This window comes from Gymnodraco acuticeps, unplaced genomic scaffold, assembly GCF_902827175.1.
Source record: "Gymnodraco acuticeps unplaced genomic scaffold, fGymAcu1.1, whole genome shotgun sequence".
NCBI lineage: Eukaryota > Metazoa > Chordata > Actinopteri > Perciformes > Bathydraconidae > Gymnodraco > Gymnodraco acuticeps.
The window spans coordinates 117,426-135,366 of NW_022991011.1; the positions used below are offsets into that span (position 1 = coordinate 117,426).

The following is a 17,941-nucleotide window of genomic DNA, read 5'->3' on the forward strand; positions in this document are numbered from 1 at the left end:
GTACTTTAAAGAGTCCTCTCCTGCTGATGTTCAGATGTATATCAGTATGTAGTGTCTCTACTTTAAAGAGTCCTCTCCTGCTGATGTTCAGGTGTATATCAGTATGTAGTGTCTGTACTTTAAAGAGTCCTCTCCTGCTGATGTTCAGATGTATATAAGTATGTAGTGTCTCTACTTTAAAGAGTCCTCTCCTGCTGATGTTCAGGTGTATATCAGTATGTAGTGTCTGTACTTTAAAGAGTCCTCTCCTGCTGATGTTCAGGTGTATATCAGTATGTAGTGTCTCTACTTTAAAGAGTCCTCTCCTGCTCATGTTCAGGTGTATATCATTATGTAGTGTCTCTACTTTAAAGAGTCCTCTCCTGCTGATGTTCAGGTGTATATCAGTATGTAGTGTCTCTACTTTAAAGAGTCCTCTCCTGCTGATGTTCAGGTGTATATCAGTATGTAGTGTCTCTACTTTAAAGAGTCCTCTCCTGCTGATGTTCAGGTGTATATCAGTATGTAGTGTCTCTACTTTAAAGAGTCCTCTCCTGCTGATGTTCAGGTGTATATCAGTATGTAGTGTCTCTACTTTAAAGAGTCCTCTCCTGCTGATGTTCAGGTGTATATCAGTATGTAGTGTCTGTACTTTAAAGAGTCCTCTCCTGCTGATGTTCAGGTGTATATCAGTATGTAGTGTCTGTACTTTAAAGAGTCCTCTCCTGCTGATGTTCAGGTATATATCAGTATGTAGTGTCTCTACTTTAAAGAGTCCTCTCCTGCTGATGTTCAGGTGTATATCAGTATGTAGTGTCTCTACTTTAAAGAGTCCTCTCCTGCTGATGTTCAGGTGTATATCAGTATGTAGTGTCTCTACTTTAAAGAGTCCTCTCCTGCTGATGTTCAGGTGTATATCAGTATGTAGTGTATCTACTTTAAAGAGTCCTCTCCTGCTGATGTTCAGGTTTATATCAGTATGTAGTGTCTCTACTTTAAAGAGTCCTCTCCTGCTGATGTTCAGGTGTATATCAGTATGTATTGTCTCTACTTTCAAGAGTCCTCTCCTGCTGATGTTCAGGTGTATATCAGTATGTAGTGTCTCTACTTTAAAGAGTCCTCTCCTGCTGATGTTCAGGTGTATATCAGTATGTATTGTCTCTACTTTAAAGAGTCCTCTCCTGCTGATGTTCAGGTGTATATCAGTATGTAGTGTCTCTACTTTAAAGAGTCCTCTCCTGCTGATGTTCAGGTGTATATCAGTATGTAGTGTCTCTACTTTAAAGAGTCCTCTCCTGCTGATGTTCAGGTGTATATCAGTATGTAGTGTCTCTACTTTAAAGAGTCCTCTCCTGCTGATGTTCAGATGTATATCAGTATGTATTGTCTCTACTTTAAAGAGTCCTCTCCTGCTGATGTTCAGGTGTATATCAGTATGTAGTGTCTCTACTTTAAAGAGTCCTCTCCTGCTGATGTTCAGGTGTATATCAGCATGTACTGTCTCTACTTTAAAGAGTCCTCTCCTGATGATGTTCAGGTGTATATCAGCATGTACTGTCTCTACTTTAAAGAGTCATCTCCTGCTGATGTTCAGGTGTATATCAGCATGTACTGTCTCTACTTTAAAGAGTCCTCTCCTGATGATGTTCAGGTGTATATCAGTATGTAGTGTCTCTACTTTAAAGAGTCCTCTCCTGCTGATGTTCAGATGTATATCAGTATGTATTGTCTCTACTTTAAAGAGTCCTCTCCTGCTGATGTTCAGGTGTATATCAGTATGTAGTGTCTCTACTTTAAAGAGTCCTCTCCTGCTGATGTTCAGGTGTATATCAGTATGTATTGTCTCTACTTTAAAGAGTCCTCTCCTGCTGATGTTCAGGTGTATATCAGTATGTAGTGTCTCTACTTTAAAGTGTCCTCTCCTGCTGATGTTCAGGTGTATATCAGTATGTAGTGTCTCTACTTTAAAGAGTCCTCTCCTGCTGATGTTCAGGTGTATATCAGTATGTAGTGTCTCTACTTTAAAGAGTCCTCTCCTGCTGATGTTCAGGTGTATATCAGTATGTAGTGTCTCTACTTTAAAGAGTCCTCTCCTGCTGATGTTCAGGTGTATATCAGTATGTAGTGTCTCTACTTTAAAGAGTCCTCTCCTGCTGATGTTCAGATGTATATCAGTATGTAGTGTCTCTACTTTAAAGAGTCCTCTCCTGCTGATGTTCAGATGTATATCAGTATGTATTGTCTCTACTTTAAAGAGTCCTCTCCTGCTGATGTTCAGGTGTATATCAGTATGTAGTGTCTCTACTTTAAAGAGTCCTCTCCTGCTGATGTTCAGGTGTATATCAGTATGTAGTGTCTCTACTTTAAAGAGTCCTCTCCTGCTGATGTTCAGGTGTATATCAGCATGTACTGTCTCTACTTTAAAGAGTCCTCTCCTGATGATGTTCAGGTGTATATCAGTATGTAGTGTCTCTACTTTAAAGAGTCCTCTCCTGCTGATGTTCAGATGTATATCAGTATGTATTGTCTCTACTTTAAAGAGTCCTCTCCTGCTGATGTTCAGGTGTATATCAGTATGTAGTGTCTCTACTTTAAAGAGTCCTTATTTATTTGTTTTCAGATCTGCGCTGGGTTCAGGTGAATACGGCAGAAGAAGCTTATAAAGTGTTGAAGCTCGGCAAAAAGAACCAGAGTTTCAGCGAGACCCGACTCAACTTCCTGTCCAGCAGGAGGTGAGGAACACAGTTCAGACCAAAAAGGTCAAATAAATAAATAATAAAAAACTACTTAATTATCTGTGAATCTGTTTATGTGACGTCTTTATGTTCCTGTAATCACACAGTTAGTAACCCCTCAGTATCCTTTCTCTATACATTCCCTCAGCACTTGTTCAATTTTGGTTTTTACCTTACTAAATGCTACGTTGCTTAAAAGTTTGAGCAGAGTAAGTCTTCGCTGAGTCTTAAGTTTCCATGTTTGTTTTTATTTCTTCAGGTGTTTTCGCCTAATTGCATATTATACAATTTAAATGTGTTTAATTTTTTTTCTGTCTGTCTGCAGTCACAGTATTTTCTCCATTCGGATACTGAGGATTGAAGACATTGGGACTCTGCGGGTCCACACAGTCAGCGAGTGAGTGAGACTTTAATATTTTGATTTTAGACGTTTTTTGCATATGCTTCTGACGTATGCTTCTGACTGGCATCGTTGTGCAAAATTATCTTTAATTTCTCTTGTTTTCTGTCATCAGGTTGTGTCTGTGTGACCTGGCTGGATCGGAGCGGTGTGCAAAGACTCAGAATAAAGGAGAGCGCCTGAAAGAAGCCGGGAATATTAATATGTCTCTGCTGATCCTGGGAAAATGTCTCAACGCACTGCGACACAACCAGCAGGCCAAGTGAGACGTTATCCTATCTGGGACTGGTCGAATGGTTTTAAATTGTGATAACAATTTAAAAAAGTAAAAATTCAGAGAAAAAAAGGAAACATTAAAGGTGGGGTCGGTCATTTTGGAGAAACCAGCTCGAGTGGCTAGAATCTGAAAATACACAGCCGGAAAAAATCTGCCCCTTCCTCACAGAGCCCGTCCTCCAACACACACGAACGCGCACATGACCAATGAGGGCACGAGATAAGTTTGTGCCCAGATGGAAGGCTGACAGGCAGGTAGGCCATCCAGTTACTTTAGCCGGCTCAGATGATTGGTCGTGCTTTCTACAGCGCCACGGCTTCCACTGATGACACTTTGTATGGATTTTTTGTCAAAGCACTTCAGATATTCATTGCTATCGGGATGTTCAGAGCATTCCATGGAATATAACAACAAGTGTATCTCGAGCCGGTTTCTCAAACTTACCTACCCCACCTTTGACAGAAAAAAATTCAGTGAAAAAAGTAAAGATTCTGAGAGAAACGTTTCCGAGAAAAAAAGTCAAGATCCGAAGGGGAAAGAATCTATTAATAAAAACTATTTTAAATTAGGAGAAAACACATTTTGAGAAAAAAAGTCAAAATGACAAGAAAAAAAGGTCAAATTTCTGAAATAAAAGTCAAACATTCGGAGAAAAAAAGTGAAAGTCCCAAGAGAAAAACATCTGATAAAAGAAATCAAAACACACTAATCTTGTTCTCAATATCTTGAGAACAATTATAATTTTTCTCAAGATTTGAGAAAAGAAAATCTGAGAAAAAAAAGTCAAAATTAGGAAAAATAAATTCTCAACATTCATCTTCAACGCTTCCTGCTTTACGTAACTTCTACGAGAGATAGTTTAGCACACATTTCTGAGAAAAATTAACATTTCTCAGAAAGAAAGTCAAACATTCGGATAGTCAGTCCCAGGAGAAAAAAATCTGATACAAAAAATGTTGAGAACAATTATCAAAATGTTGAGAACAAGATTTCTGAGAAGAAAAGTCTAAATTCTTTGAAATAAGTCAAAATCTCAAGGGAAAAAAATCAGATGAAAACTTTCAAAATTAGGAGAAAACACATTCTGAGTATTAAAGTCAAAATGTTGTGAAAAAAGAAAACTTTCAAAAAAGAAAAAATCTAAATTAGTAAAATAAATTCTCAACATTCGCCTTCGACGCTTCCTGCTTTACGTAACTTCTACAGGAGGTAGTTTAGCACAACGATGTGCCACAAAACAAATGAATGCATGCTAACGGATCTCTTCCTCCTTCAGGCCGCTGCAGCACGTTCCCTTCAGAGAGAGCAAACTCACCCACTACCTGCAGAGCTTCTTCTGTGGGAGAGGGAAAGCCTGCATGATCGTCAACATCAACCAATGCGCCTCCATGTACGACGAGACCCTCAACGTCCTCAAGTTCTCTGCTGTGGCCCAGAAGGTACAAACACATCTTCATTTACTCTCTCTGAACTCGGCCTTTTTAAACTCGGCTGCAGCCAAATGCAGTCCTTTTGTCCGTCTGTTTTTTCTATTGTGTAAATGCCATTCTGGTTTGTTATGACCCGGCTCAAAAGGCCACAACAAAGAGGAGACGCACCATGTCAACGGGTGGCAAAAGGTGTTTATTTGTACAAACAATTCAGGTCAACCAGTTCGCCATACTCAACAGAGCCTGCAGGGAAAAGCAGAGAGGCTTTAAATAGCTGCAGGGCACCAGACCCAGGTGCCCCGAGTTACTGCAATGCAACACAGACAGGACAGCCACACCCTCTCCAATGATGAACCCGTACGGGCAGAACTCAAACAGACTATAACCCTTAAACATAAAGACAAAGTTAAATAACCTAGAATCAATAATGTGTTCTCTTTTTGAGATTAAAGTATTTATATGTAATGTCCTTGTTCTATAAACGTATACTACACAGTGATTATTTACTTGTTTCTCTTGTGTGTCTCCAGGTGGTCGTCCTGTCGTCTCGTTTGCCTCCCATCGCTCCCAAGAGGTCGGGGTGCGAGGTGTCCATCATCATCAACACCGCTGACAGGGATCGGCCCGGCAACCGGAGGAGCTCCCTGATTGGCTGGGAAACCAGCCTAGAGGATGTCCAGGTAAAGTGGGATGAGGGGTCACACAACAAGCCTCTAACTTTCCTTATATTTTAGAAAAAATAGTGCAAGAAGTCTATATACACGTAAATATAATATATGTACAAGAACAGAATGTGAAATTCAATAATGTACATTAAGACAACATTTAATACGGTAATAACTATTTATATAAATAAGTAGATTTAATGATGTCCTTCTTGTGTCCAGGAGGATGAGGATGACGAGGATGAGGAAGATCAGAGCCTGATGGAGAGCACGATGGATCAGACGTGCGACGAAGAGGAAATCACGCAGCAGGTCAGTTTCTTACCGGTTAGGGTTGCAGGGGGGGGGCAGTCCATATAAACATTTATAAGAAAAACATACTTTTAAAAGACTTAAAATGGTCAAAACTCAATAAATGGTGTTTCTCCAGGATGGTGCAGAGGTGGTATGAATGAGGCTTTCTGTCAAACACCTGGACAGCTCTCTTGAACAGCTGTTCTCTGGGTTTCAGGTTTGTGGCTCAAGCAAACGACCAGTTTGTCAAACAGTATTCAATGTGGGATAGAATCACAGTGGAGGTCTGACTCTGCAGCTTTGACACTTAAGAAAGGTCTCATTTGTTCAACATGTTGCAAGTTGAATTTAACGGTATTTGATACTTTCTTAATATGTTTTTTAAAAGTCAAGTTCGAGTCCAATATGACTCCAAGATACTTGAAGTGGGAGACTAGTTCTATTTCTGCTCCGTTTAAAAACACGTTGGATCCTTCGATTTTGACTGGTCATGTAGTTTATGGGCAGCGTGCTTCTGTAAAGCTGCATTCAACCGTATAATAAACGTATTCAATTCTTTCAGAGCTCTTGCCGGCCACGGGAAATGAAGTCTTGAGTTTGACACTAGGGGTGTAACGGTTCACAGAAGTCACGGTTCGGTTCATACCTCGGTTTGGGGGTCACGGTTCGGTACGGGTTCGGTACAACAAGGAAAAGCAAAAAAAAGTCCCAAAGGCATTTTTTTTAACAGTAGTGCAAGTTTTGGTATGAAAATAAGGAACTCTAACATTTGGAATCATTAACTGTTTTACACAGTTAAAAACAAACCACAAACAGTAACACACACACTCAGATGGCCATATTATTTATAATGGCTGATGTCAAACAAAAAGGTTCAATAAGCTGAACAACTAAAACGAATGTCTTGAAAATATTTAAATAAATAATAAGAAAGTGTTTCAATCACAATCAATAAAAGGCAATACAGAACTGTATAACATCTCCTGATGTCAAAATATAAAATAAATACAATGATAAATATAAAACAAAATAAAATCTGTACCTTTAGGAGCAATGTGTAACATGTGTAATTAACTTGTGAGTGTGTGAAGCTATTATGCCTAAATTAAGGTACTCAAGCTTTACTCTATTTTCAAGTTGTTCTTCAAAAAGATGAGTTTGTCTACGTTGTCAGCAGTGAGGGCAGATCTGTTGGCGGTAACTGTCACCTGCCGTCGAGAAAACCCTCTCGCTGGGACTGAGACTGACTCGGATGTGATTGAGCATGTTTGACGTGTTACCACTAGCATACCGCACTGCTGTCGAACAACGCCGACACACCGTCCTCCTCCGATCCACAACTCGCACCCCATCATTGTTGTAGTCCACAGGGAACCCGAAATGTTCCCACACACCTGATTTAAAAGAAGCAGGTGGGTCTTCTAGCTCCTGTGTGTTGTGTGAACTCGCCATAGATACTAACTTCTCTTCTTCATGTATTGTGTTCGTTTTGTTGTGTTTTGTTCTTGTTCTTCATGTGTTATTTACGGCCGGCTGGCTTTTAGGCGCAATGCCGCCCCTGGATTATATATAGTGTAATACTGCCCTGAGTGACAGACTTTTTTCCCAGTCGTAAAAAAAGGCGTATTCGCCGTGTGACTGCATGTGCCGAACCGTGACGTCCGAACCGTGACGTCCGAACCGTGACGGTACGGGACGAATACGGATACCGTTACACCCCTATTTGACACCCCTGCTTTACCTGAACACTATCCTTGTGTCTCGCTCCTCAGGTGAAGCAGCTGCAGGTCCAGCTGCAGAAGGAAAGAGCGGAGAACCTTCTGATGGAGACTCGGGTCAGAGAGGAAATCGACAAAGAATTCTCCGAGCTCTTCTCCAAGATGGAAAACGATTACAAGTGAGATTTATTAATCAGCTGGGATCGTGTGTGTGTGTGTGTGTGTGTGTGGTAGGTAATAAATTAATACCTGTGTGTCAGGGAGCGCCTGTCGAGGGACAAAGAGATCCTGGAGGATAGAGCAGAAACTAGGATGAAGATATTCAAGAATCTCATCGACACGATGGCCGACGCTGGACCCGGGCAAGACGCAACAGCAATGGTAACACAAACACCTGAACATCAGCAGGAGAGGACTCTTTAAAGTAGAGACACTACATACTGATATACACCTGAACATCAGCAGGAGAGGACTCTTTAAAGTAGAGACACTACATGCTGATATACACCTGAACATCAGCAGGAGAGGACTCTTTAAAGTAGAGACACTACATACTGATATACACCTGAACATCAGCAGGAGAGGACTCTTTAAAGTACAGACACTACATACTGATATACACCTGAGCATCAGCAGGAGAGGACTCTTTAAAGTAGAGACTCTACATACTGATATACACCTGAACATCAGCAGGAGAGGACTCTTTAAAGTAGAGACACTACATACTGATATACACCTGAGCATCAGCAGAAGAGGACTCTTTAAAGTAGAGACACTACATACTGATATACACCTGAACATCAGCAGGAGAGGACTCTTTAAAGTAGAAACACTACATACTGATATACACCTGAGCATCAGCAGGAGAGGACTCTTTAAAGTAGAGACACTACATACTGATATACACCTGAACATCAGCAGGAGAGGACTCTTTAAAGTAGAGACACTACATACTGATATACACCTGAACATCAGCAGGAGAGGACTCTTTAAAGTAGAAACACTACCTACTGATATACACCTGAACATCAGCAGGAGAGGACTCTTTAAAGTAGAGACACTACATACTGATATACACCTGAACATCAGCAGGAGAGGACTCTTTAAAGTAGAGACACTACATACTGATATACACCTGAACATCAGCAGGAGAGGACTCTTTAAAGTAGAGACTCTACATACTGATATACACCTGAACATCAGCAGGAGAGGACTCTTTAAAGTAGAGACTCTACATACTGATATACACCTGAACATCAGCAGGAGAGGACTCTTTAAAGTAGAGACACTACATACTGATATACACCTGAGCATCAGCAGAAGAGGACTCTTTAAAGTAGAGACACTACATACTGATATACACCTGAACATCAGCAGGAGAGGACTCTTTAAAGTAGAAACACTACATACTGATATACACCTGAGCATCAGCAGGAGAGGACTCTTTAAAGTAGAGACACTACATACTGATATACACCTGAACATCAGCAGGAGAGGACTCTTTAAAGTAGAGACACTACATACTGATATACACCTGAACATCAGCAGGAGAGGACTCTTTAAAGTAGAAACACTACCTACTGATATACACCTGAACATCAGCAGGAGAGGACTCTTTAAAGTAGAGACACTACATACTGATATACACCTGAACATCAGCAGGAGAGGACTCTTTAAAGTAGAGACACTACATACTGATATACACCTGAACATCAGCAGGAGAGGACTCTTTAAAGTAGAGATGCTACATACTGATATACACCTGAACATCAGCAGGAGAGGACTCTTTAAAGTAGAGACACTACGTACTGATATACACCTGAACATCAGCAGGAGAGGACTCTTTAAAGTAGAGACACTACATACTGATATACACCTGAACATCAGCAGGAGAGGACTCTTTAAAGTAGAGACTCTACATACTGATATACACCTGAACATCAGCAGGAGAGGACTCTTAAAGTAGAGAAACAACATACTGATAAACACCTGAACATCAGCAGGAGAGGACTCTTTAAAGTAGAGACACTACATACTGATATACACCTGAACAAGAGCAGGAGAGGACTCTTTAAAGTAGAGACAATACATACTGATATACACCTGAACAAGAGCAGGAGAGGACTCTTTAAAATAGAGACACTACATACTGATATACACCTGAACATCAGCAGGAGAGGACTCTTTAAAGTAGAGACACTACATACTGATATACACCTGAACAAGAGCAGGAGAGGACTCTTTAAAATAGAGACACTACATACTGATATACACCTGAACATCAGCAGGAGAGGACTCTTTAAAGTAGAGACTCTACATACTGATATACACCTGAACATCAGCAGGAGAGGACTCTTTAAAGTAGAGACACTACATACTGATATACACCTGAACATCAGCAGGAGAGGACTCTTTAAAGTAGAGACACTGCATACTGATATACACCTGAACAAGAGCAGGAGAGGACTCTTTAAAATAGAGACACTACATACTGATATACACCTGAACATCAGCAGGAGAGGACTCTTTAAAGTAGAGACTCTACATACTGATATACACCTGAACATCAGCAGGAGAGGACTCTTTAAAGTAGAGACACTACATACTGATATACACCTGAACAAGAGCAGGAGAGGACTCTTTAAAATAGAGACACTACATACTGATATACACCTGAACATCAGCAGGAGAGGACTCTTTAAAGTAGAGACTCTACATACTGATATACACCTGAACATCAGCAGGAGAGGACTCTTTAAAGTAGAGACACTACATACTGATATACACCTGAACATCAGCAGGAGAGGACTCTTTAAAGTAGAGACACTACATACTGATATACACCTGAACATCAGCAGGAGAGGACTCTTTAAAGCTGTTAAAACATTAATATACTAATGATTGAATTCTCCTCTCACCAAGGATGTGTTGGCTGCCTGTGAGGAGGAGAGGAGAGGAAGAGAGGAAGCCATCTCTGCTCTGGAGATCATAACTACAGGAAGAGAGGAGGCTCTGGCATCTTTCCAGAAGGAGAGAGGAGTCAACGAGAAACTCCTAGAATCTGAGAGGACAGCGAAGGAAAAGGCCGTTGCAGAGCTCTCAGAAGAGAGTAAACAAAGGATGGAGGTCGTTGCTTCTCTCTGTAGAGAAAGAAGAGTTGGACAGGAGGCTGAGATTCGCCTGGAGATGGAGAGGAAGGAGGTGAGACGACTAATGGAGGAAAGAGAAACACTCCAACAGGAAGTCAGAGAGAAGACGTCTAGGCTGGAAACCAGCGAGCAGCAGGTGGGTCAGACAGTGTGACCTTTGTGAAGTTTTAATCTGTAATTCAACCTTTTGCGGCTCGAATTCATACTAAATGATGTGGCTTAGACTAGGCTTAGTACTTTGTCTGTACTAAAGTTAAAGTTTAAGATGTTTAATGAACAAAGTAAACAGTTACAAAAGCCAGCCAGTAGCAGGTGGGCTACAAAGTGTGATATTTTTCAAGTTTAACCTGTAAGTCAACCTGTTGCGACTCAATTTCCCACTTATGGCGCATTTCCACTACACGGCCTCGCTCGGTGTGGCTAGGCCTCGTTAGTCCTCTGTAGGCCCGGCTCACTTTATGCTGCGTTTCCATTACAGTTTAGTAGCTGGGGCAGTAACTATAGTAACGCAGTGTAGGCGGAGCCGTGACGTCATCTTCAATGAGAACCACAGAAAACCAACATCAGCCGTTAGCTGTTAGCACTCAGAGCTCACAGCTCCTCATATCTGTTCAGAAACTAGACAAAAGTTAAACAAGTACAAACCACAGACTGCCTGTGTCATGGCGAATACAGTCGCTGGTTTATTTATGTCTGTATAGGCCGTTGTTGTGAGTGTGGACGGTTGGAGCATATATAACGTTAGCTTAGCCAAGCTCCATTTAGAAAACACGCATTTTAAAAGGTGTTTCTCTGCCGTCTGTCTGCAGACTTGTCAAAGCATTAATTCATGGTTTTTACTAACCGGTATCAGTATGTTGTTACTTCGGCATCATTTTGAAACGTGTATTACAATTAAATCACGGTCAAATATGTTCATTTTGTTGTAGTTAGCCCCCTAGCCAGCGCGTCTTGTTTGAATGATGCGAGTAAACACAGCTGGCAGCCGCGGTGAAAATCAAGCGATTATCGCGTCCGGTGTGAACGCACCATAAGACTAGGCTCATTACTTTGTCTGTACTAAAGTTAAAATGTAAGATGTTTAATGAAGTAAAACAAATAATTATGAAAGGCATGAAAACACGGTTAAAAGGAAAAGTCTGAACCTAGCTCACCCTCCCCGTCTTACCACAAAACCAGATGCACTAAATACAATAAACCCCACCAATGTGATGATTGGTGGAAATGAAAATATATGAACATAATAAACATTTTGGCTCCTACACAACCATCCAACTAAAGGAGGATAGCTGCATGGTCTCTGCAAAGTCTTAACGGTTTCAAAAATGCTTCACTTTAACAGTTATGCTTTTAACATCAGGAGCTAACTTGAATTTTGTAAAGATATTTTAAAATAACCTGGTGTTTCATGACTCTTGTGTAAATGTCTTTTGATTTTGAAATGAAACAAAATAGATAGATGGATAGAAAGATAGACACAATTTGTGACCCGCTCTATCGAAATCAGTCGGAAGTCTCAACGGCTCATTTCAGAATAAACATGGATTTACGTAAAAAACTATTTTTTCGGGGTTCGGGTGTTTTGTTTGATTTTAAACAAACAAAGTCTTGGCTTTCAGAATATGAAACTTTTATTTCCAAAATCACACGAAAAATACATGTTTGAAGCTTGTAAAGGGTAGATGACAGCTCTCACTCGCAATCTGCTCTTCCTCAGCGCCGCCCCCCTCCCTCCGCTGACATTATGAATGTACGAGTATAGTAATCATAAATAACACGGCAGGGTCCGTTACAGTTTGTTTTCATATGATTTCAAATAAACAAAGTCTTGACTTTCAGAATATTAAACTTGTTTCGGCAAATTCAGATGATAAATACAACTTTGAAGCTTCGGCATAATTACAAGCGGAGAACGGAGTAACTTAACGTCACAGCAGGCGTAACAACAGCCGGTGTTTCTCCTGAGTGTTTTCCCCGGGAAACAAACACAATACACATAAACGCAAAATTACACAAACACACACACACACACACGTATACACACACACTCGCGAGCTTCCCCCAGACCAGCAATCCAAACGAAAATATCTTCCCTCCGTAGTATTTTGATCATTTGCTAATAACCAATCAGATCGATGGATTCCAGAGAGGAGGAAACTTTGAAGGCCTTTTTTCTCAAAATGATGACTCGGTGACAGTCATTATATAATGTGACATATGTTGCTTAATATTTAGAGTACAACAACAATCCTGATATCATTAGAAAGCTAGGAATCTCCTCTTTCCAACAGTGTAACTCAAAATGTGTCTTCGGGTCAATGCGACTGATTTCGATAGAGCAGGTCACTTATAATCTAAACGTCAGAAGAAAAATGTGCAATAAAAGATCAAATAAGATAATATAGATATAATCATAAGAAATTAAATAAGTTGAATCTATTAAATTAAAACATTATCATTAACGATAGATAGCTCCATGGTTAGGAGGATTTACAGATTTTAGATAAATTATCAAGCAAGAAAAGTGTCTCATTGCACACCACATATTGCACAACGTGTTTTTTATTTATTTATTTACGGAAGTGTTTTCGCACAACAATGTTCTGTACATAGAAAGAATATGCATGTGATGATATAGACTTTTTTCAAATGTTCAAATACTTATATTTATGTTTGTTGAATCTGGTTTTTCTTCCATTACATTTATTGAGAGGTTCAGGTTATTTATTTGTCAAGACAAGGGATCCATCCTGACACTAAGAACAAACAACAGACACATCTCTAATGAAAGGAGTAGGAAAAAGTACACAATCAACCAAATCTCAAAATATTTCAGAAACATTTTAAGAAGGAAAACACTAGTACAAACATGGACATTCAAAAATCATAATTAAATAAATGAAAAGGCATCTGTGTGACGCTCCTATGTGTTCATTTGTGCAATAGCTGAGAGTAACACATGCGGCGCTTCCGGGCAAACATTATGTCTCCGCCCAATTTTGGGGGAAAACAACGCTGTCATTTGATCGGCGGTCAATTCAAATCCTGAAGGTTTTGCCAATCCGATCAGAAATTTAAGAAAACCGGGGATTTGGCGATCTTCAAAGAGCCCGGTTACGATGGCCAGACAGGCAAACAATTACATTCAATCATTGGAAATCGACGGTCGGGCTCGATATATGGTCAAATATAGCAGTTGGCGATCGATGTCCACAGATGAGAGTAACATCTACGTCAGTGTTTCTCAAACTTTTTCATACCAAGGACCACCTAACTCCACAAATATCCAAAAACACATCGTTTTTCTAGAACAGATTACAAATCGCCTGCAAATGGTACAAACAGGTGACGAAGGTGTTGCGCTGGGCTATATCATGCAAACGAAAGTGAAACTTAAGCTCGCTCCATTGCGCAGATATTCCCACGAGAGTGCGGAAAACTTAAATTAACTTATTTATTTAAAATGTGAAATGTTACCAATATACTCACGGACCACTAGGGGACGCTCACGGACCACACTTTGAGAAGCACTGATCTACGTCACTTTACGACCCCGCCCACTTTTGGGGAAACCAACGCTGTCATTTGAACGGCGATCAAGCCTGAAGCCACAGAGCTCTTCTGTTACTGTCCTTTCTTCTTAGAGGAAGTTCAGAAACACGTAACTCTGGATTTGTTTTAATGTTTGAGGAGCAATAAACTATTATTTTCTGCCTCGCTCATGAGAGTAACAGCTGGCGAAATTACAGCCTCGCCTACTGATTTTAATTTAACCCATATATCGAGCCCGATCGTCGATATCCAATGATCGAATGTAATCGTTTGCCTGGCTGGCCATCGTAACCGGGCTCTTTGAAGATCAGAAAATCCACGGTTTTCAAACATTTCTGATCGGATTGGCAAAAACTTCAGAATTTTGTATTGATCGCCGTTCAAATGACAGCGTTGTTTCCCCCCAAAAGTGGGCGGGGCTGTAATTTTCGCCCGGAAGTGACGTAGGTGTTACTCTCATCTATAGCTGCTGGGATAAAACTGTTTTCAAACCGCTTCGTTCTACTCTTTGGGACAACTAACTAAGCTTGAATTCTGAGTGCAGAGGGTGGGAGTCATCGTCTAATATGGAGCTGGATAACCGCTGACATTTGAGTATTTGATCGTAATAGTAGAAAGGTGTTTGTGTTAGGGCTGTGCAATTAATTAATCTCGATTACGATTTTTGGCTTGCAACGATTACCAAAACAACGTAATCGAAATAAAACGATTTATTATTTTTTCAATTGGTTTTTCAGTCGAGTTAAAGTTCAGGGTAATCAACTTTAAAAAGAAACTGTTCACATTCTTTTTTCAATAAATAGATGTTTTCAAAGTAAATGGATAATCGTTTTTAATAATTGTGATATCAATTATTGACCAAAATAATCGTGATTTTGTTTCTTTGATACATGACTAAAGAGAGGGATGTCTTTGTAAACGACCACAGGTGACCAGTGTGACGGTGAGAACAACTGAACAACTGGAGCAAAACCGCAAGGATTTGCAGCAGAAAACCTCCCAGGTTCTCGCCCTGACACAGGAAGTGCAAAGCCTGACACAGGAAGTGCAAAGCCTGACACAGGAAGTGCAAAGCCTGAAACAGGAAGTGCAAAGCCTGAAACAGGAAGTGCAGACTTCAGCCACGTCTGATGATCAACTGAGAGAAGAAGTGTCCGAGCTCAGGAAGAACCTGGCCGAGGAAAAGGAGAACAATGAGAGACAAGCAAAAGAACAACAACAACAACAGCAGCAAAATCAACAAGAAGCAGCTTTAAAACAACAGATTGAAGATCTTAAGAAGCAGCTTCAGGAGCTGGAGGAGATGTTGCAGCAGCCACCGGAGGAAGCACACGATGCTGAAGACGTGAAACAGCTGAGAGAACACATCCTGGCATCAAAGGAGTTCAATGAGAAGCTGCGAGAACAGGAAGTGGAATCCCAAAAGCATCTGGATGAGTTCAAACACAAACTGAGTGTGCAGGAAACGACCTTCTGCGAGACCGTAAACGACCTCAAGTTAAAGCTCAGTGAGCAGGAGCAAAGCACGGAGTCGCTTAAAGTGCAGCTAGAAGAAGCTAAGCTAACAGAATCAAACCTCTCCGTCTCCTCCGCTGCTGAAGAAGATCTGAAGAGGCTGAACTCTGATCTGCAAACTGACATCACGTCCCTGAAGGCAAAGGTTTCAGACATGGAGGAAAGCAGGACTGCATCTCAGCTGCTGGAGAAACAGCTGCAGGAGAAGCTAGCAGCGGTGACCAAAGGGTCCGCAGAGAGAGAGGCAAAGATGGCCTCCCTGAAGGAGCGTCGGGAGGAGGAAGACATCCAAACGCTGCAGGAGAACAGACGGAAAGAGGCGGAGAGACGCAGGGAAATGATGGCCGTCGCTTATGAAGCCATCGCTCAGAAAGACGAGGAGCTGGAGAAGAGAGGCGAGGAAATCAACAGGTAACCCCTTATTATAAGATGAAGATAACAAGTACTTTATTGATCCCAATTTGGGAAATGTTTGCATGAAAAGACAAGGCATTGGATCATTTAAAAGACTAGAAAATAAACAATCCAAAATGTAAACGTCATTTTAGTTGAGTTGCCAACATTGTGAAGCTGGAAGTACCGCAAAATGTTATGTTAGAACTTTTAAAGGTCACCTATTAGGCAAAATATACAGTTGCGGTCAAAAGTTTGCATATAAAGAACCTGTGGCTCCGTCATGCCTCCGGATCCAAGGAGATGGCAGTTCAGCTGTTTTACGTCCTAACCCGGCTTGTATGCCAAAGGTCATCACAACTCTTTTAGGTCGAGAGTGATCACCCTGGCTGGCTTCTTTCCCCCTCCTCACAGGTCGGAGGAAGAAGCCGCGTCTCATCTCCTCTGTCCTGTGCGCGCGTTGTCTTGCTATGTGGCGCGCACGGCTGCTTTGCGCCGTTCCCAGCGCCTGTTTGTGCACTATAGAGAGCGCTCGATCGGGCAACTTCTGTCTGCACAACGGCTGTCACACTGGCTGTGTGAGGCTGTGTCACAGGCATATGTCTCCTCTGGGGTGGAGCCCCCGGAGAACATCAATGCGCACTCCACCAGAGGAATTTCCTCCTCCACGGCTTTGTACGGAGGAATGTCAGTGGAAGATATTTGCACTGCTGCATCTTGGTCTTCCCCCTGTTCATTTATTCATTTTTATTTGAGGGATGTCTCTCATTCCTCTCTGACACACCCTGTACTGGGTGTCCTGTCGGAGTGAGTGACGTCAGGGATCCAGCTGGGCGCTCTCCTACCTGTCTGCACGCAGAGAGCTGCTGTTCCCCCTCTTTTTGTCACTGGGAAAAGTGTGACCTTCGTCTCTACTTCTCACAGCGGCAGGTATGTATTGTTCCCAGCCTTCGTCCCCAGCCTTCGTCCCCTCATGGAGAATATTCATGTTATGCTATATTCCAGGGACGGTGATGCGCCTTTCGCATGGCGCAATAGGCATGGGTTATTATCTGAGCAGGTGTGTCTGTGCTTCTAGTGCCGGGCGGATCCAGTGGGGCGCAGACTACATCTTGCTTCGCCCTTAACCCAATAGCGATAGCCTTAGAGGGCGAAGCCATATACGAAATAGAACTGAGGTTACCTACTGTAACCCCAGCTTCTATGAGCATTGGCGAAGCCCTCTAATGCGGCTTTCACACCAGCGCTTTTCCCTTTCTAGCTCCGAGCGGGAGCTTTTCTGGTTCAGCTCCGGTTTCCCTTTTCTGCTCCCGCTCTGTTCACACCGCCCAGAGCTGCCGCTACTGCGTCATGACGTCACCGTTTACGTGCCTGCTTCATGAAATCCAAACCTCGCGGATATCCCTCACATCGACAACAACAACAATGGCCAATTGTATTGAAGCGCTGTTCGCTTTGGTTATCCTCTTACGAAACGAAATGGAAGGCATCGGACGACTTTACAAGGGACGACTTTACTTGGAACTTTACAAACATCACATGCGAAATGCAAGACTTCTTTGTGGTCTTCAGCATCTACTTCTACGACGAATCTGCCCCCGCCTCGACGTAAGAGAGACGTAAGCGACGCCTCTTAGCTCCGAAGCTCTTGCCTCTAGGCCGACAATTTTTTGGAGCTGGAAGTGAACCGGATTCCGGAGCTAAGAGGCGGCGCCTCTGCGGTGTGAACAGGAAAAACCGGTACTTTTCAGCTCCAGCTCCGAGCTGGAGCTGAAAACGCGTTGGTGTGAAAGGGGCATTAGTGTCTCTCTGCTTCTCTCCTCCTTCCTATTTA

At 41.8% G+C, this 17,941-nt stretch overlaps 1 protein-coding gene across 1 annotated transcript in view; it reads left to right on the top strand.

The window, feature by feature from the left end:
- The window catches only part of kif20ba (kinesin family member 20Ba), a gene marked incomplete in the record, with an annotated part of 92,764 nt that overhangs the window by 24,802 nt on the left and 50,021 nt on the right, over nt 1–17,941 (top strand). Inside the window, 10 exon segments of the mRNA XM_034236199.1 lie at nt 2,600–2,711; nt 3,040–3,111; nt 3,230–3,376; nt 4,668–4,830; nt 5,352–5,501; nt 5,709–5,798; nt 7,553–7,677; nt 7,759–7,879; nt 10,421–10,783; nt 15,128–16,125. Of these exon segments, the coding sequence (XP_034092090.1) occupies nt 2,600–2,711; nt 3,040–3,111; nt 3,230–3,376; nt 4,668–4,830; nt 5,352–5,501; nt 5,709–5,798; nt 7,553–7,677; nt 7,759–7,879; nt 10,421–10,783; nt 15,128–16,125 (2,341 nt within the window).